The sequence below is a fragment of the Oryzias melastigma genome, linkage group LG6 (assembly GCF_002922805.2).
Source record: "Oryzias melastigma strain HK-1 linkage group LG6, ASM292280v2, whole genome shotgun sequence".
NCBI classification, from domain to species: Eukaryota; Metazoa; Chordata; class Actinopteri; order Beloniformes; family Adrianichthyidae; genus Oryzias; species Oryzias melastigma.
The window spans coordinates 5604550-5626663 of NC_050517.1; the positions used below are offsets into that span (position 1 = coordinate 5604550).

At 38.8% G+C, this 22114-nt stretch overlaps 1 protein-coding gene across 6 annotated transcripts in view; it reads right to left on the reverse strand.

Moving 5' to 3' along the window:
• poc1b (POC1 centriolar protein B) overlaps window positions 1-22114 on the reverse strand; it is a 53560-nt gene that overhangs the window by 22385 nt on the left and 9061 nt on the right. For all 6 annotated transcript variants that reach the window (XM_036212206.1, XM_036212207.1, XM_024261871.2 and 3 more), the window contains 6 exons: window positions 20870-20977; window positions 20215-20330; window positions 18370-18503; window positions 18097-18165; window positions 14059-14211; window positions 13909-13986 (listed from right to left, as the gene is read on the reverse strand). In XM_036212206.1, the coding sequence (XP_036068099.1) occupies window positions 13909-13986; window positions 14059-14211; window positions 18097-18165; window positions 18370-18503; window positions 20215-20330; window positions 20870-20977 (658 nt within the window). The remainder of the gene's footprint in view (window positions 1-13908; window positions 13987-14058; window positions 14212-18096; window positions 18166-18369; window positions 18504-20214; window positions 20331-20869; window positions 20978-22114) is intronic.

Genomic DNA, 22114 nt, shown 5'->3' on the forward strand with positions numbered 1-22114 from the left:
TTGTACACATTTTGTTTTTTTACTTTAAACTAAGTTGCCAAAAACGACTGCAGTCTTCGACTTACGAATGTATCTAAAAATACATTTAATAAAGGTTTGTGTTACAGTTTTGTTGGATCTAATGCATACACTCATTTCATACACTAATTTCACAATCTGTCTTGTAATTCATGCCCTATATATATATATATATATATACAGTTTTAAAATCAGAGAATGTAATGTGAATAATAAGCCTCAACATTTGCATAGGAGGAAAAAAAACGCTCAAAGCCACAGCAGATCACACATTTAGAACAAGAGGAAACATTTAAACAGTTCAACCATTCTTGTGAATGTTATTAGATTATCTCCATAAAGGTCAAAAGGTTAAAGTCGAACAAGCCACAGCTTTAAAACAGTAGAATGAGCAGAGCTAAGTGCTTCCTCATGAGCATTTCCAACAGGAAAACCATTGTAAGGCATTGGGAGGTAGAAACTGGAGAAATAGGATATCACCAAATTTGCAAGTGTGAAGACCAGCAGATGCAGTTAAAGAAAAGTGTGAAGTATATAGAAAATGACAAATAGCTTCAGCTGTGAAAAGATTACATAAAATACATCCCAGAACAACATAGCACTTCTTCCACCTTCAGTTTCACTTACAAAGATTCTCCTGTTCAAAACATTTGGAACACAAGGCTTATTATGATGCTGGAAAAACACTCAACTTTCTAGCAAAACAGTAACACAATCTTTTTTGGCGCCATTATTAAGAGCAACAATAACCATGAGAAGTGGACTCATTGCAAAAAAGGATGAACTTACCTATGATTGAAAATAAAGCTGTCATAGCCTTACAGTTTTGATCTCCCTGACATTCTGACATTGGCCTACCCAAACGCAGCTGTCCATTCTGACTAACAGATAACCTCTAAATACAGATCTATAGTGTGCTGCCGTTTGTCGATATAAGCCAAAGTTAAAATGATCCTTCATATTCGGATGTCCCTTGTTGATGAGACGTCTTGCAGATTGCCGTCACATGAGCATTTTCCAGCACAGATCTGGTTGTGTGTCACAAGACACTGTTCTGTTTGTTCTTAATGAGAGCCGGAGACCTCAGATGTGCCCGGGCCTTTGAAGTGGAGCAGTAATTCATTGAATCTGCAACGGGACTGCCTAAGAATAACTATCTAAATGGGTGACTTCTTTTATTTAGCTCCCTTAAGTGTTCAAATATAGCTAGCCACGTGCCAGCACTAAAGGTGAATGTGGAAGTATTCACAAAGGAAAGTGCAGTAGGCAGGGGGTGATGTTTAGGTCTGAGATTATCTGCAATCCAGTTTTACTGAGTATTTTCTGTCTTTTTTCCTTTCTTTTCAGACAGGGTTGATTATTTTAAAGTATGACAGAGTAAGAAAGTTTAAAGAAACTAACAGATGTATGCTTGTTGTCATCTTGGCTCCATTATACTATACTATGCTATACTACACTATATTATATATTGTGCTGTACTACAATATACTATGCTGTATTACATACTCTATTATACTATACTGCAGTGGAGTATAGTATAATGTAGCATCTAATTCTATATTATATTGTGCTACAGTGTAGTAAAATATATGATAGAATACTGTATATTATACAACAGTATATTATAGTATATCATATTATACTATACTTTTTTATTTTATATACTATACTGTAATATACTATATTGTATTATATACCATATTATACCACAGCATAGTATTATATAAAATACTTTAGTATATTATTGTATATACAATATTACATTACACTACAGTATAATTTAGTATAATATATACTACTATTCTATAATATTTACTATAATATACTACAGTATAGTATAGCATAATGTATTATACTATACTATATACTACTGTAGGATTTTTTTAAAATAATTTCAAACTTTAGTAAATTTCCACTTGGTCATAATGATCCAAAATATTAATTTAGGAATTAATTCCTAAATAAGGAGTAAATAAATAGTCATCATTTGTTCCATTAATGGACTTTCATTTTTCCAAGCGATAAGAGTCTGCTACAAAGAAAAGAAGTCTTTAACAGATGTCACACTGTCCGTTCACAAACATTTCGATGTGGGCCCCATGAGGTTTACCTTTGGGCGGAATTGATGGGCCCCAGGTGAGTTTGCCCTGTAAACGTGTACAAATGAGGCTGACGAAGAATGCAATTCCATTCATTAAAAACAAAAACGTTTACAACTTCTAAAGTCGAGCCAATGAAAGGAGTTGCCAAAACCGTTGGTTGTACATGTAAAGATTAAACTGAATCACATTGCCACACGGTCACATGCTAATAAGCTTTAGCACTTAGGCTAATACCAAAAGGACTGCTAAGAACCTGTGGGAACCTCATTGGAAAACAATGTCATCGCTCACTGCCAATAGCCCCATTGTATGACCCTTCCAGCTCTCAGACTGCGCTGATCAAACCCAAACTCCTTCCCAGACATACCAGACTCAAAGCCACAATAAAACGCTTAAGCATCTTTAGCCACCTTACTTTTGAACCTGGAACAACGATCAATACTGCATCAAAAATTCATTGTGCTCACAATCAAACGACACAGTCTGCCACAGGAGATATATATATATATATATATATATTTGTGTGTATTGATATTGTTATTCCATAAACAGGATGCTGACAACATTTCAACAAAGTCCAGTTCATGCTTTTCTTTCATCTATCCATCTCCTTTCAGGGTCACAGGGTTACTGGAGCCTATCCCAGCCATTACTGGTCAGACTGAACGGTCACCAGTCTGGTCAACACTACTCCAATTCAATTTATGTCAGAAAACATTTGCAAGTCCATGAATTTATACAGATCACACAAAAATGACAAATGAATACAAGAATAAAAACATGAAGCTTTGTATTATAATACTTTCAATAGAAGAAAGCTAAAGAGTTCAGTAAATACTGAGAAAATTCCCTTCTGGTCCACAATATTCCACGCTAATGTATCTTTTTCACTTCAGTAAAGTATTGCAATGTGTAAAATATTTCTCACAATTCCATCTATAAAGTTTTTTCACGATCATTTTACTGGCTTGATACACCTAAAACTTGCACAAGAAATACAACCGAGGTCTTTAGAGGAAAAGACATTTCCTAAATAAAATAAACTCTTATATGCAGTCACACTCACAGATACTGTAAAAAACATTTTTAGACAAAATCAAATCATTTTAAACCCTCTAAATCATGAAAAATCATAATATATAAATTTCATATATAAAGACCATAACTACACTGAAAAAAAATATCAATTTACAAAAGTTCTGTAATTGTTAACATTTAAAATGATTAGTTTTCATCCAATTAAAATTTAAATTTGATGGTTTACTAAACTCATAAAATGTATACAATAAAATAATAATTTTAAATGTAATAAATTACAGAACTTTTATTAATTGATCCAATGTTTCATTTTTTACAGTGTACTTCTCTAAGCAGAAAAAAATAAATCAGTTAAAATCAAAATATTCAGATTTTATCAAACAGAAAGATCCCTATGACCTTCAGGGGAACGTTGGGGTTCAAGCTGGACCTGGTGCCATGCTGGGTCACCAGCTCTGGTACAGACAGAAACTTTGACCTGGATTTCTCAGCCCTTAAAACATAGGTCAGTTTTCAGTCGTTCACTGCAAAATCACACCTCTTAGAAATAAGTCAAAAATTCTGACACCATGTTATCTTTTCTTTAAAGGAACCGTTTGAGGATAAACAACTTTTTTAGCTTTTAAGTGTAGTATACTGTTTAATTCTCACTATAAACAAAGCCAAAGCGGTATTTTGACCGTTCATGCATTTTTGAGTAATCCTCTGAAAACTTGCGCTTCTTACAGCAGAAACTTACTACTTTCATACCCATGAAAACGAGCGGTTTGTCACGATCTGATGTCACAGAGTGAGACCGCCCCTTTCAGGAAGAGTCTGCTCTGACAACTCGGCCCCCCAGTCGAAGACCAACACCCAATTTCCCCACAGAGTTAGCGGTGATCAGCAAAAAAGCTTTTATTTTAGATGCAGAATACCATATATCTTCCAATTGTGTCCTGTCTTGAATATATTCCAGCTCAAACGAGTGTTTGTTACTTTAGACGCGGAGCTCCTTTAAGACCCCCCCGTAGGTACAGTTGCGCAGACGCCGCTTGTATTTGTGTTGTGAACCAGCGTAGCAATGGCCAAAAAGTTTGATGTTTATTTTCTTGAGAAAAACGAAGACACGCCTCTGGCTTTAGGATGACGTCATGAAATGGGCGGCACCCACACGCAGCGGCAGGACGAGCCTCAGGAATCGAGTCGTTTTACTTCCGGGTAGGACAAAAACTCCTGAAAAATAACTAGTATTTGGTTTTATTAGTGTTCCAGAGGTAATATATGATCATATATGTGGGCGTAGTTTGCTCTGAAAGGCTTAAGAAAATCAGGGTATGGCCCCTTTAAATAAGCAAAAAAGAAAAAAATTAATATATGTATATATATATATTATATACTGCTCACAAAAATTAAAGGAACACTTTTTTTATTGGGCCTGGCATGAATTGAATTAAACCTGTCTGATAATTTTCTGGTTGGTTAACCAGCTGAGGACCTCGTTAATCAATTTCAGCTGTATTGGTGTTCATGGAATTAACAACAGGTGCACTTCAGTGGCAACAATTAGAAAACCCTTAAAACAGGACTGGTGTTACATGTGGAGGTCATTTCAAGTTTCTCCCTCTTGATCTTTTTTGGCTGGTTTTCCACTCGTGCTGATTTTGGCTCGATAATTATCTCTACTGGCAGTATGAGGCGATTCCTTAACCCTACAGAAGTTGCACAGGTTGTCCATCTTCTCCAGGATGGCAGATCCACACGTGCTGCAGCAAGAAGGTTTAATGTGTCTCCCAGCACAATCTCCAGAACATGGAGGAGATTTCAGGAGACTGGTGGTTATTCTGGGAGAGCTGGACAGGGCCGTAGAAGGTCCTCAACCCCTCAGCAGGACCCATACCTGCTCCTTTGTGAAAGGTGGAACAGGCTGAGCACTGCTCGTGCCCTACAGAATGACCTCCAGAGGGCCACTGGTGTGAATGTCTCTACCCAAACAATCAGGAACAGACTTCATGAAGGTGGCCTGAGGGCCCCACGTCCTGTAGTGGGCACTGTGCTCATCCTTGAACCCATTGTCAGACCCTACGCTGGTGCAGTAGGTCCTGGTTTCCTCCTAATGCACGACAATGCCCGGCCTCATGTGTCAAGAGTATGCAGGCAGTACCTGGAGGATGAAGGAATTGCAACAATTGAATGGCCTTCACCATCCCCTGACTTAAACCCAATAGAACATCTCTGGGACATTATGTTTGGGTCCATTAGGCGCTACCAGGTTGCTCCTCAGACTGTACAACAGCTCAGGGATGCCCTCACACAGATCTGGGAGGAAATGCCACAAGACACCATCCGTCGTCTCATTAGGAGCATGCCGCCACGTTGTCAAGCATGCATACAAGCTGGTGGGGGCCACACAAGATACTGAAAAGCATCTTGAGTTGCAGAAATTAAGTTCTGGAAAAAATGGACTAGCCTGTCACATCTTCATTTCACTCTGATTTGATGGTGTCTACACAATTGAGCCTCTGTAGGCTGAAAACTTTTATTTCCATTAAAAGACTTGGCATCCTTTTGTTCCTAAGACACTGCCCTGTCGTTATTTGTATAGATATCCAACTTCATATTGAGATCTGATGGATCTAATGTGTTTCTTTAAAGTGCTCCTTTAATTTTGGTGAGCAGTGTATTTTTTTTTCTTTAAGAAATTCTAGACACTATTAGACATGTTTTCTCAAACTAAGATATTTTTGCAAATTGAAAATTATTATTTTTCTTGTAAGACAGAAACTAAGACAATTTTCTTTTACTTTCCTATTCTTCAGTTTTTGTCTGTTAGTCCTAAAGAAGCCATTTCATTCATTTAAGGGCTTATTGAAGGGCTGGAAAGTTTCTAAAAGAATACCACCACAGAATATGGCTCAAAAAAGGAACTGTTCAAAAGACTGCCAGGCTCTACAATCTCAAATCAAACACTAAACCCAAAATTCTTCTAAAATAAAACTAATTTTGAACTAAAGATAACAGTCTGTCCTTTCCCATTGGTGACCAAGGTCTGCTTATTTATTCATCTAAATAGGATAAATGAAAAAAAAAGAAAACACACATTGGGAACTGTTTAGGGGAAAAATGAATAGCATGTTTTTCTGCAAACCTAAATGAGATGTACAGAAATAAACCCGACCAGCAGCAGAACCATGAGCTGTCTGATCTGCCTACGCAGTTCAACAGGCCACATCCTTTCTGCCTCCACTCAGGGAGAAAATAGCATCAGCCGGCGAAGCTGCCAGACGTTAAGGTAGCCTGTTATTTTCACATGAAGTACATTCACACTGATTCTGTATCACGGCAATCATCCAGTTTCATTAGTGGAGGTTTTTCTACAGCCGCATTTCAGTGGCAAGATATGTCCTCTGTCTTTGTTAATGACTTTTTCCATCTGTGACAATAGGAGCTTATTGCAGTGCAGGCATGAGGTTTATGACAAGAAAAACATGGAGATTTAGAAAATTTACAAAATCCTTAAACAATTAGAGCTACATGGACCAAACATGGTTTGAAATGACATTATAACTAACAACAAGGACCTTCCTGCATTGGTTGTATTAATGCTTCTTGGGAATACATCTCCTTGTTCAGTATTTCTTAACCCTTTAACACAAACTCTCTAACATACTGTAACACAATCACTGTTATTCCAGTAGATTCTGAAGAAGTTAAACTTCATAATCATCATTAAAACACTACTGGGAATGTTTTTTTAAATAAAAAAATTGTCATAGGCGGACTTTAGAGGTTTCAGACTAGAAAAAAATGACTTGAGGGAAGTGAGCTTTGTTAGAAGGTAAAATGGTCCCAATTTTTAAGTGAAATTTCACCAAAAATATATACTGGTCAAACCAATGGCAATGTTACATACAAAAAGAAAGAACATGCACAGCATAAATGAAGGAAAAGAGTTGCAACGCAACTGGTGTGTTAGTTGTAACAAAAATGGCAAATGCAAGAGGACGACAGCAACTGCACAGAAGGAAAACTATCATTAAAATACATTTGGGACAAGCTAGATAATCGGAAAGTATCCACAATCAACAAAGGGAAAAAAATAAAGTCTGAGACAGGAGACAAGCTTCAGAAAAGAAAATTGAATCGACTTTGCTCTCCAAAGCCCACGAGCAACACTAAATCTTCCCTATTTAGGACACAACTCCAGTGTGTGTTTGTGCGCAGGTGTGTGTGTTGAATAAGAAATAAGATAAAGGAGGATAAACCAGTCAGACTATCTAGGTGAAACAGTTCTGGTGAGGAGAGCAAAGCATGGACAGGATTCTGCCTCTGGAGTTAGAACCTTTCTTTTGCATCATTAATGATTAGACTAAAGTTTGTTAGCAAGTGCATGAGAAGTGAGTCACTGAGGTGAGTCTCTGAACCAAACGTAACGAGTGTCAAGAGATGTACTTCCACTGTGTTGATGTTCTGCTGCAGACACAAGGCCAGTCATTCAAACTGTTATGCTCACGAAGAGGAGGAACAACAGAGTCCTGAATGCTGCACGGTCCTGACAATAAGTCAATGTTGAGACACTTTCCCAATTTATGATATTTCTAATAAAGTATCCATGCAGGTGCACGCAGTGTGTACCTAAATTGCATTTAAGTGTCAAAAAGATCAAATCACTTTTGTTCTTCATTGAAACTCATAGACATAATATTGTCTGGGTTGTTTGGATCACAGTAATCAATCTCAGATACCTGTGATCAGTAGCTTACCTGGTGAGTTCAATTACAGGAGAAACTTCTAAAGAAGGAAGTTCACATTGTTTTTGAAGCAGTATGGTAAAGAAAAGGGATATCTGCTGCTGAAAAGTGTGAAATAGTTGAATGTCTTTGACAATGAAAAAAAACCTTTGATAGTTCATGAAGAGAGATTTGTGGCTGATCCAGACACACAGGTTGGTGTAGTTCAGGGGTTTGTAACCTGCAGCTCCAGATCCACATGTGTCTCTTTTATCTCTCCATTGTGGCTCCTTGGACAAACAAAATAAGTCATGGAGACTGCTGACCCAGACATGTCGACCGTCAGAGTCAGCAGCTCCTGATAATGGCTGCATAACCAAAACTGCCTAAAGAAAACAAATAAACAAATCCTGAAAACTAAGACTACCAAGATCCAACCCCAAACTAAAATAATAAAATCCAGCAGAGTAAGACTGCTGAGGACAAAGAGGGAAAAAGAACAATTCAATAAATGGTAACAAAGTAAGGATTACTTAATTATCATTTATTTAATTTAGATTAGTTAATTGATGTCTGAGGTTCACATAGATGATAAACTATGTAGGTTTTTACATCCTGTTGACCTGAAGACATCTTGTTTGCTCAACTCTACCTCCAGAATGAACAGATTTGATATGGAAAATTTTGGTAAAAAGTTTGATCTTTTAGGAGTTAAAGGACCATATTATCTTATGCTGCACAACATTGGTTACTAGCTGTCCAGAGCTGCACTGAGATGATCCTGTGTGGCACAGAGCGTCTTTTTTATTATTATTCATGTGTGTGTCATGGCAAAAAATAGAAATAATGCATATTTATTATTAAAAAAAGAATGAATGCAAATCCAAATTTCTTAAAGTCTAAAGTAAGACTTCTGTATATGGCTCTTTTACTGTTAAAGGTGTAGATAAGCAGAAACAGCTGCAGGGGGCCGAGACAGGCATGAAGACTCATTTTCTAACAGTCTGGTTCACTGATGAGAGCACTGGATGGTCCAGTAGTGGCTGATTGGTGGACGGCCACCATGTCCCAACAAGACTAGTGTCAGCAAGGAAGTGGTGGAGTCATGGTTTGGACTAGAATCATGAGGAGAGAGCTGGTCAGACCTTTTAAGGTCCCTGAAGGTGTGAAAATGACCTCTGAAAAGTAGGCAGAGTTTATGACCGACCACGTTCTTCAGTGGTACAAAAAGAAGAACCAAATCATCTTCATCATGAAGATGCTCCATCTTATGCTGCAGGATTACCACTCTATCATTGGCTGTTAAAAGGAGATAAACTGATGGTGCCCCCCCCCACCCCACCCCCATCCTCCACTGACCTCAACCCTATTGAAAACCTTTGGAGCCTCCTCAAATATCTCCAAACAGCAGCTCTGGGAGGCTATTCTGACATCCTTCAAGCAGAAACTCTCCAAGGAGTTCAACGGATGAAAGAACTGTGAAGCTACAAGATAAGGCTCCCATGTTCAAATGGAAGTTAAACTATGAAGATGTTTTTGATTTCAGTAAATATGACCTCCTAATGCAGTTAGTTCAACACATTTTCAGTTCTTTAGAGCCTATAAATGTTGTGGAACTCTGTTGTGATAATGTGGAACATTTAAAGGTTTTTATTTTGGAACAAAATACTGTTTTCTTAATCAGGTTTGTTCAACAACATTTAATACTCTAATGGTAAGTGACTTATTTGCAGAATAAATTGGAACACGCTTTAAGTTTTACATGAGTTACTTGCCTCCACACGAGTACAGGAAGTGGAAAAGAAAGTGAAGGTAGTTAGTGTTGGCTGGGAGTGCAGTTGGAGGAGCACATTTATGAGGAGGAAGCTGTTAAGAGGGATGGGGTGGGGGGGTGGTGGGGGTTCTGCAGATTAAGGCCTGAGATGAACCCCCCGTCATCACAGTCAGCTAAAATATTTAATACAATAATTTAAAAAAATGTAAAAAGGCAAAGAGAAAAAAAATCCTAAAACTCAATTAATTTTAAAATGTGTAAAGCTATAGCACTAAAAAAATTTAAATATAAAGAAAGAAAATGCATTTTTATTTTCTTCAGCTTTACAGCTTCTTGTATTGGATGTAAACATACTCATATTTTCTGTTCTGTACATTCTGTCGCTGCAGAAAGGAACAATCGACTCAGGAAGTAAACAAGACTTTCCCAGCTGGTGCTTTTCACAGGAATAAACACATTAGTGACTTTCTAATACACTGTACTGCACAGTTCCTGTGCTTCCTCAAAGCTGAATCATGTGAAAATGTGAGGAAAACAGATTGACTGTAAATGAGCCGCTTCAGGGAATGAGGGGGGATTTTTTTTTTTTTTGTAACGATAAAATGCACAGAAAAGTAATTTATCACATTGAAAGAAAAGACACAAAAATACCCTTTGAAAGGACACAGATGGCAAGAGGAACATCCTGATCCCACATCCACACCTCAGGCCTTTTGCCCCCCCCCCCATCTATGAGTGTGTGTGTGTCATGCTTTTCATTTGCCGCTCAGGCTCTCACATCCCTTATCTCCGTGTTTCCGCTGAGGCATGAACCCATTAGGGTGATGGAGGGAAGCACGGATGCAGAGCGGAAGGGAAAGCCCTCTAAGTGCATGCACATCAGCGGCGGCGGCGGCGGGGAGGGCGGGGAAGACGAGGTTTCTCCGTGATGGGAGTCAGCTGATGAGAGCTGACAGCAGAGGCGGCGCACGCCGAACCCATCTCAGCATGAATGATCCATCCTCCCACGCACTCACACCACAACTCCTAGTGACTTAGGTGTAACCCCCCCACCTCCTCCATTCACAGCAGCAGCAGGAGAACAAACTGGTTTTAGACTTGACCCCACTTGACTCTTTATGTTCTTTGATTTACTGTAACTTTTGAACAGTTAACACGATCATTCTAGTGGATTGTGAAGGAGAAAAGCGGCTCAGCTGCTTTTCTCCTTCACAATCCACTAGAATGATCGTGTTAACTGTTCAAAAGTTACAGTCATTGATATATTTGACTGGATTGAAATCACGTGAACATACGGCGTGACAAACATGCGGCAATACAAATCATTGACTCCTGAGTGATGAATAAGTACGAAAAGAAGCACAAAAGGAGACACAATGTTTTGCTATCCACTACAAAAAGCTCAACAACAAAATAATCCGATGGAGAGGAATCATCACAGGACAGGAATCAAATTTTAATAAGAGAGAAATCAGGTTGGAACCGTGAAGTGTGTGCTAAAGTGGGTGCTAGCAACTCAAGATTAGCATGCTAGCTTGGTTCATAGATGTATATTTTTATCAATGTTTGATGTTTTAAAACATAGCGGATGTTAATCGCACGTCTTTGTATGAAACCAGGACAAAAACTGATGGAAATTCATGTTAGCAACACGTAAAATGCTGCACGTTGCAGTGCTAAAGTAGCCCAGAGCTACTTTAAGGGCCTAAATGTTGTCGGTCGCCCTTTTTTTTTTTGTTTTGGTAAGAAAGTGAAAGGTAGTATGCACACAATTTTCTAAATCCATGCCGCTAGTGTTGAGCGTCTTTTTTGGAGAAAGCCTAGCTAGAAAATGTAGCGCTAACGCTAACTTTCTGATCAGTGACATAAGCACAGCAATTGTTGGTGAAGGAGCTGAGGCCCAAACTTTAACCTGCCACACAATTTACTGCTATTATCAGTGTTTTGAATCTTAACAGTGTGGCAGGTGTATTTGATGTTATCATCCAGGTTCTTGCGTTTAAAAAATGTTTCTTGTATCAGTTAAAGATGCTAGCTTGAGCCTTATTCTCACTATGAAATCGTCTATTTGAAGGTAAATTTTGAATGCAACTAAGATTTATTTACCACTTATGTAATCTTAAAAGTAATAAAAAATCTGGTTTCATTTGAAAATGTGGAAAAGGATAGTTTTCTTTTAGCACTTTGGGATGTTTTTTATAGGCAAACTTTGTCATTCATGCCAGTGAACATCAATCTCACAGATATTTAGAGGCTGTTAATTTGACAGCAATGCTGTGGTGCCAAGACACGTTTCCCCTCCCAGAATGTGTATCCCCGGTCTCAGGCTTTGTTGATTTGTTTTGTAACACGTATATTGTGTTTGGGATACTCATTCTGGCAGGGGGAACGTTGGCACCACACCGGCATGGCTGAAGGTTTGCAGGTCTGAAGAGGACCCATGTCGTAAAATGCTGCTAGCATCATGGCTAATAAAGGCTAACGTATTAAACTAACAATCCAGAGTGAAACGTTCTTTGCAAATCAATCACCAGGACAGAGTTCACTGGATTCTATGCCAATCGAACTCAACCTCTGTTCCCTAACTTCCAAGTCCACCAGAAAGTTGTTCAACCCAGTAGATTTTTGACAACTTAAGACAAAATACCTACCAGTCATGCTGAAGCTAACAACCGATTCAACCTGTAGGGGGCAGCACACAGATGGTTTCCGACTATATTTTTTAGGAATTAAATAAGTTTATTTTAATTTCTCAAAAATTTGCCAACAACCAATATACAGCACTTTTAAAACCCCAGAAAAAGTTGATTTGGTGTTTGGTTACCCTTTAAGTGTCACTGGCGATGCCTCAGATGTTAAAGGGTCAAGCTGGTCTACATCCACATCAAATATAAATCACTATCTGCTTTATTAGACTATGTGAAATTATTATCGATACACAGCCCTACAATGAAGTCTGTTTTTGTAAACTGGAGGAAACCCACACAGTCATGAGGAGAGAATGATTAATCCACACAGAAAGGACCCAGCAGGGATTTAAACCAGGATCTTCTCGCTGTGAGGTGAGAGTGCTGACCACTACACCAGCGTCCAGCCCTACTTCCTGTTGCTGACAGGAAGAGGAAGGATGAACTGTTGAGGAGATCCCGCTGGGTTCTGGGATGTCCCCTAGAGTCTGTGAGTGTGGTGGTGAGAGGAGGTGGCAACACCTCATCCTCTGCTTGAGACACTCCTTCCGTCAGAGACTTGAACCTCGCTGCAGATGTTTTTCCTGTCAGCTATTAGACTCTACAACACCTCATAGACACTATTTATTGCTGTTAATAATATTTTGGATGTATTTTTAGCGTTATCTAGGATTTATCTTTGAAACAAGCAGCTCCACTTGAACCAGAAACAGCTGAGCAGGATTCAGAGACTGCATGTGAACATGTTAGTGGGAGGACACGGCTCTTCAATACAAACATTCAGCGATCACATGACCCGGCAGCCATGACGGACCACGGCGAGCTCTCCGATCCTTCACTGAGCAGCGGAAGGGCAGACATGACCTGACCAGATCCACAGAGTTCCAGGAGAGTGAGCCACTTTCCTAATAATCATTAGACTTTTACATTATGGACCAGAAAAAAGAAAGAAATCCGTGCAGGTGTTTCAGGCCGTTTCTCAGAATCAGCTTGATTCCAGTAAACGGATAAGAGCTGAGACTAATGCAGTGCGTTAGCTTACAAAGTAGTGAGAACTTTCCGCTCACATTCCAGTTCATTTTTTATGCCCTGACATCCTTTAAATAAAATATATTTACAAAAAGAATTTTAAAAATATAGAGAACTTTTTTTTTTAGTTGGTGAACAATTGGGTTAAAAATAATTTAAAGAATGGTAATAAATAGTTAAAAATAAGTCAAATTATAAACAAAAAGCTAACAGTTTCTGAACAGACTCCTAAACCAAAATTCAGGAGACACATATCATACAAACAGATAAAAGCTACAGAGGAATTCACAATAAATGTTAATGTGTCATCTTTGCAGTTTCAGATGAAGACTAAACATGGCTCTTCACTGCCACCTGCTGGTCACCAAAGAAACTAATCATTTATAAAAATGTGGGATTTCTCTCCTGCAAAATGGTGTTTTTAGAGAAATAAATAACTAAACTAGTTATTGAGTGGCGATGCTTCTCTTTTGTGATTACTGAAACATCTGAAATGATTCTTCCTCCAGTTTGTCATGCTTGTGGAGCTTCAGATTTGTGCGTCAGCTTACCATGTTGCTGTGGGGGGGCTGACCCAGCTCTATGACCTGCGGGTCAGCGGAGCGCGTGTCGGCCACCGCCGGACTGACCTGTGAACAAACCGATGGCATGAAACCGCTGAACGTTATTACTTCCTGTGACCGCGCTGAGACAGTAAGGACCTGGACTGTGGAGTCCTGAGGGTGGTGCAGGTGGGGGCTCCGGGGATGGATGTCAGATAGGTGGGGGGGCGGATCTGGGGTGGAGCGCTGGCCGTGTTTTTGCAGGACATCGTGATAAGACTTCCTGTCGAAGTTTGTCCTCCAGAGAAGAATCTGAATGAAAAAGTCCAGGACTAAACTGACATGACAGCATGAGGGACGGCTGACTCATCTGTCAGCGTCAGTGAAGTAAACTGGGGATTTATCCGTTTAATACACAAGTTCTAATCCCTTCACAGATACATTCTGGCCTGAGCCCTCATCCGTGGAAACTTCCCAGAATTTTCTACCTTTAAAGACCCACTCTGATACAATTTGATGTTTTTAACATGTTTTGTGGTATTTTTTCTCATATCAGAGGACATGTGTAAAGAAAATTAAGCTTAAAACAGCATTTCTGAGTATTTCTATACTCAAATTGTTGTGAATCAGGAGCAGATAAAAAATGTTGTTTGAAAAAGATCGTATTTTTTAATCAGCTACTTGAAATATTTATTTTTTGTTGTGTTGTTTACAACAATTTTGAACTAAGTAGTAACACTGCTGTTCATGTTTACTATTGTTGACACTGAATTTTACAGATAATTTACATTTAATTGATGTCAGTGCTTATCAAAGACATAGTATTACTGATTTCAGCAATGTTGCACAAAAGTATATATTACTTGTTGCACAGAATAAGACAAAAGTTGTTAATTGTGTAAATGCTTAGAAAACGTTCACATTATAGTGATTCTCCTGCTCCTTTCGGTACGTTATCCACGGGTAAAAACTCAATCACACTTTCAAAGAATCAGCAATCTTGGTATCAAAACGTTCAGCTTGTTCAGGACATTTCTGCTTGTATTTTTGGTATTTATAAACTTTATAGTTTTTGAAATATTGAGCAAAATGTGCCCCATAGGAAATAAATAAGAAAATGCTCAAGTCTTTCAAGAACTTTGAGCACTTTAAAACTTATAAACTTCTGAATACTTTCAGATAGAGGCACCATTTAAACTTAATAAATGTTCAGCAACTACTGGGATTTTTAGGGTAATTTGGAGTGTAGCTTTTAATTAGCAACATGCTAGCTGCTTTTAACTAATTTAAACATATTTCCACTTTTTAAAAATAATTTGGAGTTTAGCTAAAACTTTTAAATAATGCTAAATAATTGGCAAAATTAGACATTTTTTCAGTTTTTTAGGCTAATTTGGAGATTAGCTCATATTTTAGCATTATGCTAGCTGTTTTGGCTAATTTAGACATTTTTCTGGGGTTTTTAGGCTAATTTAGAGTTTAGCTAATATTTTAACAACATGCTAGCTGTTTTGGCTAATTTTGACATTTTTCTATTTTTTAGGCTAATTTGGAGATTAGCTAATATTTTAGAATTGAATCATTCATTGTTGAAACAGGCTCTGGGTGGTCAGGAGGTACTCCCAGATGACTGGATAACTACAGCTAATGTGATCAGGGAGACAGGTAGGAGTGTACTTGGTGTGTCATCAGGAAAGAGAGTTGATAAGGAGACTTGGTGGTGGAATGAGGAGGTGCAGGAGTGTATACGGAGTAAGAGACTAGCTAAGAAGAAGTGGGACACTGAGAGGACTGAGGAGAGTAGACAGGAGTACAGGGAGATGCAGCGTAAGGTGAAAGTAGAGGTGTCAAAGGCCAAACAAAGAGCTTATGATGACTTGTATGCTAGGTTGGGTAGTAAGGAGGGAGAGACTGACCTGTACAGACTAGCAAGGCAGAAAGATCGAGACGGGAAGGACATGCAGCAGGTTAGGGTGATCAAGGATAGGAATGGTAATGTGGTGACAGGTGTCAGTGGTGTAATGGAAAGATGGAAAGAATACTTTGAAGAGTTGATGAATGAAGAGAATGAGAGAGAACAAAGAGTAGAAGAGGTGACGGTTGTGGAGCAGGAAGTAAGAAAGATTAGTAAAGGTGAAGTGAGAGGGGCTTTGAAGAGGATGAAGAGTGGAAAGGCTCTTGGTCCTGATGATATACCTGTGGAGGTATGGAAGTGTCTAGGAGAGATGGCAGTGGAGTTTTTGACCGGGTTGTTCAACAGGATCTTAGGTGGTGAGAAGATGCCTGAGGAATGGAGGAGAAGTGTGATGGTGCCCATTTTTAAGAATAAGGGAGATGTGCAGAGTTGTGGTAACTACAGAGGAATAAAGCTGATGAGCCATACAATGAAGGTGTGGGAAAGAGTAGTGGAAGCCAGACTAAGAGCAGAAGTGAACATTTGTGAGCAGCAGTATGGTTTCATGCCAAGAAAGAGCACTACAGATGCAACATTTGCTTTGAGGATGTTGATAGAGAAGTACAGAGAAGGTCAGAGAGAGCTCCACTGTGTCTTTGTAGATCTGGAGAAAGCTTATGACAGAGTGCCCAGAGAGGAACTATGGTATTGTATGAGGAAGTCTGGAGTGACAGAGAAGTATGTCCGAGCAGTGCAGGACATGTATGAGGGCTGTAAGACAGTGGTGAGGTGTGCTGTAGGGGTGACAGAGGAGTTCAAGGTGGAGGTGGGATTACATCAGGGATCAGCTCTGAGCCCCTTCCTGTTTGCAATGGTGATGGACAGACTGACGGATGAGGTTAGACAGGAATCACCATGGACTATGATGTTTGCAGATGATATTGTGATTTGTAGTGAGAGCAGGGAACAGGTGGAGGTGGAGTTAGAGAGGTGGAGGTTTGCCCTGGAAAGGAGAGGAATGAAGGTTAGCCGCAGTAAGACAGAGTACATGTGTGTGAATGAGAGGAACCAGAGTGGAAGAGTGAGGTTACAGGGAGAAGAGATAAAGAAGGTGGAGGAGTTTAAGTATTTAGGGTCAACAGTACAGAGTAATGGAGAGTGTGGAAAAGAAGTGAAGAGGAGAGTGCAAGCAGGTTGGAATGGGTGGAGAAAAGTGTCAGGTGTGATGTGTGACAGAAGAGTTTCAGCACAAATGAAAGGAAAGGTGTACAAGACTGTGGTGAGACCAGCCATGTTGTTTGGACTAGAAACAGTGGGACTGAAGAAAAGACAGGAAGCAGAGCTGGAGGTAGCAGAGATGAAGATGCTGAGGTTCTCTTTGGGAGTGACCAGGATGGATAGGATCAGGAATGAATACATCAGAGGGACAGCACATGTTAGAGGTTTTGGAGATAAAGTCAGAGAGGCCAGACTGAGATGGTTTGGACATGTTCAGAGGAGAGACAGTGAATATATTGGTAGAAGGATGCTGAGTCTAGAGCTGCCAGGAAAGAGGTCTAGAGGAAGACCAAAGAGGAGGTTTATGGATGCAGTGAATGAAGACATGAAGGTGGCTGGTGTTAGAGTGGAGGATGCTGAAGACAGGCTTAGATGGAGGAAACTGATTCGCTGTGGCGACCCCTGAAGGGAAAAGCTGAAAGGAAAAGAAGAAGCTAATATTTTAGCATTATGCTAGCTGTTTTAGCTACATTAGACATTTTTCCCCGTTTTTTAAGCTAATTTAGGGTATGGTTAATATTCTAACAATATGCTAGCTGTTTTGGCCAAATTATAATTTTTTAATTTTTTTTTTTTTTCTAATTTGGCATCTAGCTAGTATTTTAGCAAGCTTTAGACTTCAGCATTTTCAGTAGCCAAATTCAGCTTACAGCCTTCACACTACTAGCATTGCAGGTAATGGCATATATCTAGTTATAATTGTGTTCAATATAAAAAATAAATGGGGATACATTTTCCCAAAAAATATTTGTTCTTCTATATAATGTGAGTTATTAGAGATTATTTTTATCCAATTATCGCAGTATCATGATATCATCGATATCGTGAGCCATGTATCGTGTATCGCATCGTATCGTGCCCAGTGATTCCCAGCCCTACTCTATATGAATGTTGCTATTTATGTGTAATAAACAGTAAGATAATTTTGGAAACTATAAAATATTGAAGTTGCAAAAACATTGTGATTTTAACAGGCAGCAGCAGCAGCAAAGCATTGGATAAAGGCTCTCAACAAAGTTTCTCACCTGACAGTCACCTCCTCCTGATGCAAAGAGATCTCCAGCCTGAGAAAAGCCCACCGACTTCACAACGTCCTGAACAGCATTTTCAAAATAAAAGTCATCTTCATGTGAAATTACGTCGCCCTGTTGATCTTCCTAACGTTCAGATTAAACATTCATACACTAAAGCATGGCATTAACCAGACCACTGGGGCAATGTGGCATTCACTACAACATGAGTGGAAACCAATGCTGAGAAAAAGGAACTTTGTTTCAGCGTTACTGCAGCAGCGTCACCTTGTGTCCATGGAGAGTATAGATGAGGCGTCCCTCCAGCAGATCCAGGACCTTCACAGTGTGATCACTGGAGCCGGTGATTAGGAAGTTGTTTGATGGGTGAAAAGAAAAACTGTTGATTCCTTCACTGTGGACTACAAAGCACAGAAACAATCCGAATGAAAGTCCCATGAGGGCAAGTATAATATACCCAAATCAGGGCTGTAAAGTTCTCTAATGACTGTGTGGATCTGATTCAATTCACTAATGAAGATCGGAGATCTGCTCAGATCAGCTCCAAAAGCCACGCCCCCTCAGAGGAGATTTTGGAAACAGAGGCTTCAGAACCGCATGAAAAATGGCTTTAGGTTGTGGGATTTTGGTTAAAAACGCCATAATCATAATTAAAACACGACTGGGAACGTTTTTTTTTTTCAATTAAAAAATTGCTATAGGGCATGTGTCAAAGTCAAGGCCCAGGGGCCCTCTGGGTAATTCCATCCGGCCCTCCAGATCATTTTATTTTATTGTTTTTAATGGTCTGATGTTATCTTGCTCTTATTTCTAACTTGTAAAATTTAGACAAAATATATTTTTATAGAGAGTAAAATATTGAAAGTTACTTAAGGTTTAAGTTGATTTATTCTGGAATAATATTCCTGACTTTTTATTCATATTTATGTTAAAAAAACTTACAGTTTTAAAGTTTTAATAATGTAGTTTTAGAGTGTTCAATAAATGTTTATCCTGTTCGGCCCGTGATCTAAGGTGTGTTTTGGATTTTGGCCTCTTGTGTGATTGAGTCTGACACTCCTGTTTAAAACAGACTTTTACAACAAATCCTGAAAATGTTCCCACAGTTTTTCCATCCTTCTGACTGCAGTTCCAGTAGATAAATAACAAACAGACGACAACAAATGAAGACCCAGCAACACCTGAATAGAAATGGAACAAATAGAAAACACCCACAGTCCTTCATCTAAACTGACAAGCCTCTTCCGACAAAAAAAAACAAACAAAAATAAAGTGTTTTATAAAATGACTTTTTATCTTTAGTGTAAAAAACAAACATTTTACAGGGATGTTCCGGTCAAACTTCTCCACCATGTTAGCATGACGTCACATCATAGGTTTTCTTCATTTTATATAATATATATATATATATACCTTTTTTGTTTAAATTGTTGACTATGTTCATAAAAAAATCAGTGTTTCCAAACTTAATTCAGATATTCTAATTTCTTTTTAGTCAATGAAAAATACTTCATACTTTTACTTTGAAAATGAGTAATAAGAAAAAAAGAAAATGTGTTTTTTCTGATCCTATCCTATTTTATTTCTTGTTTTTGTAACCTCTTTCTTTCTTTCTTTTCTCAAAAGTCTGTTTTCCAAGTCACAGTTGTAAATAAGAGTGATGTTCTTCATCTGTCCTGTCTGAATAAATAAAGGTTTAAAAAAATCTTCAAAGCACTTTAATTTGAAGACGCATTTACTCGCTGTGACAAAAGCTCTTACAGTTTATTTACTTTATAAATCCTCCATTATTGTGCTATTTTAGATCAATGGTTGTACTGCCTGCAGTGTATTTTTCCAAACTCTACTATCTAATTATATAGAATCTCAGACCTCATGAGCGTTCCTGTTTGATGTTTCTGGAGCAGATCTGAGTTCAGGCTCTGATGATGAACTGAACCAGGTGGGTTTAAGTGGAACAACTGAAACCATGCAGGGCAGTGGGCCTTTAGGGCCCTGTTGGAAAGTCTAGCCTGAAAAGTGAAGCAGTCCCATAAATCTGGGAGATAATTTCAGAGGATTAGCATAAGTGTGTCACTGGAAACAGACACAGTCTGGCTCCAGCATGCAGACCTTTATAATGTTGTAGAAGCTTGTTGGTCCGAATATCCCAGATGTTGAGGGAGCTGTCGGCTCCTGAAGAACCGATGCAGGTGCCACTGGAGTTAAAATCGACAAATGTTGACGATCTGAAGAAACAAAATGTGCCTTCAGTCACAGCAGACCAGCAGAAGAACCAGAAACACCACGCAGAGCTCAAAGTTCAGACCACTGTGCTGCTCCAGCATCAGAAGAGCTAAAACTCTCCAAAGGTTTGTTAAAGTCCACTTACAGCAGCTTTATGCTTCATGAAGTTTGAGAAAGAACTCAAAAATTCTTAAAATTTGAAACATTTTCTTAAATAAGCAAAAACGAATCTGCCTATTGAGTAAGAAAAATGTATCTATAAAAGAATTCTCATTTTAATTTAAAAAAATCAAGTCACTAATACGTGTTTTCTGCTTTTGCTTATAAAAAACTTTTTTGATAAGATAATTGGTCTTGTAAAAAATGAAAGACATTTTTTCTTGAGCCTTTTTTCTTTATGAAGATTAAGTTCTTTAAACTAAAGGAGCAGAAATTGTTTCTTGCTGACATAAACTGCACTTGTGCAGTTAATAAAGCGGACTTCCACCTGAAAGCTCAGCATGTTTCTGATTCTTTGTTTCTGATTCTTTGGAGCGTTTACCCGCAGCAGTCGGTGAAACAGTTCAGACAGTGTTTGGTGGATGTGTCCCAAAGACGGACGGTCCGGTCGTCTCCGCAGGAAACGATGAGTCTTCCGTCTGGGGAGAATCTGAAAAAAATGTGAAACGCAAACAAAACAGACTGAGAAGTATCCTAAAACAAAACACTTTAAACTCTGTTTCCTGCATCAGAACAGAAAACAAAAACTGTTTCATCTTCATCCTCTTGAAGCAAAAATGCACATTATCCGAAGTTATCTTTATTTAGCATCTCAAAAGATATTATCAAATGTGATAAAAGGATGAAATCAAAACAAGTGTTCAAAGGATGATCAAAAGATGTTATTAAAAGATTATCAAAAGAGGTAATCAAAGGAAAATCAAAAGATGTGATCAAAGAATGATCAAAGAATAATCAATGATATTCAATTATTGTACTCAACACAACTGTGTTTGACAGGTGGCCGTCGTGCGGTAGAGCGGTTGACCTCTGACCTGAAGATGGCAGGTTTGGTTCACGTCGTACTGCCATGTGTTAGTGTCCTTGGGTAAGACACTGAACCCCACATTACTCCTGGGCGTCATAGGTTGGTGTCAGTGTAAAGCTACACTCACAATACCCTCTACAGCACGTGCTCAAGCGACCACTTCCCATTAAAAGTCCATGTAAACATGCGTACATGCCCGTTTCAGGACTCCGCACCCAAAACTCTGACGTACACACATCACTTTAAGTCAATTTTTTGGGCTCTACGTAGAAAACATGCAACCATTGAACAAACTATGAAAGTTAAACGGTTGAACTGTGACCAATCATGGACTTGAATTTGGTACTTGGGACTTGTAGCATCATTGTTAATGGTCAGATGTTCCAACCGTTTGAAAATTGATCATGGAGAAGAGATTGATAATTGTGGTTTTATACGACACCAAGTCTGTCATTGATCTGAATAGAGCTGTGAAAGAACAAGTCTGGAGAAGGATTCGCTACTTTGACATTTTCCATTCAGCCTCTTCCAGCTGTGGGTTAATGCGCTGACAAAGGTCCAGTTGCTAAAAGGTGTTCAATAACCCGCGCTCCACACAGTCTTGAACATGCATCACATGCTTGGTAAGTATGTAAGGCATCAGTGTGAAGGGAACTGTTAAGCACTTTAGGCCTTAAAGGACTAGTAATGGGGTTGTGGGTCATTTTCGGTGTTAACTGTATTTCGCCTTATATTTACCATTTCCAAATGTTTTGCCGT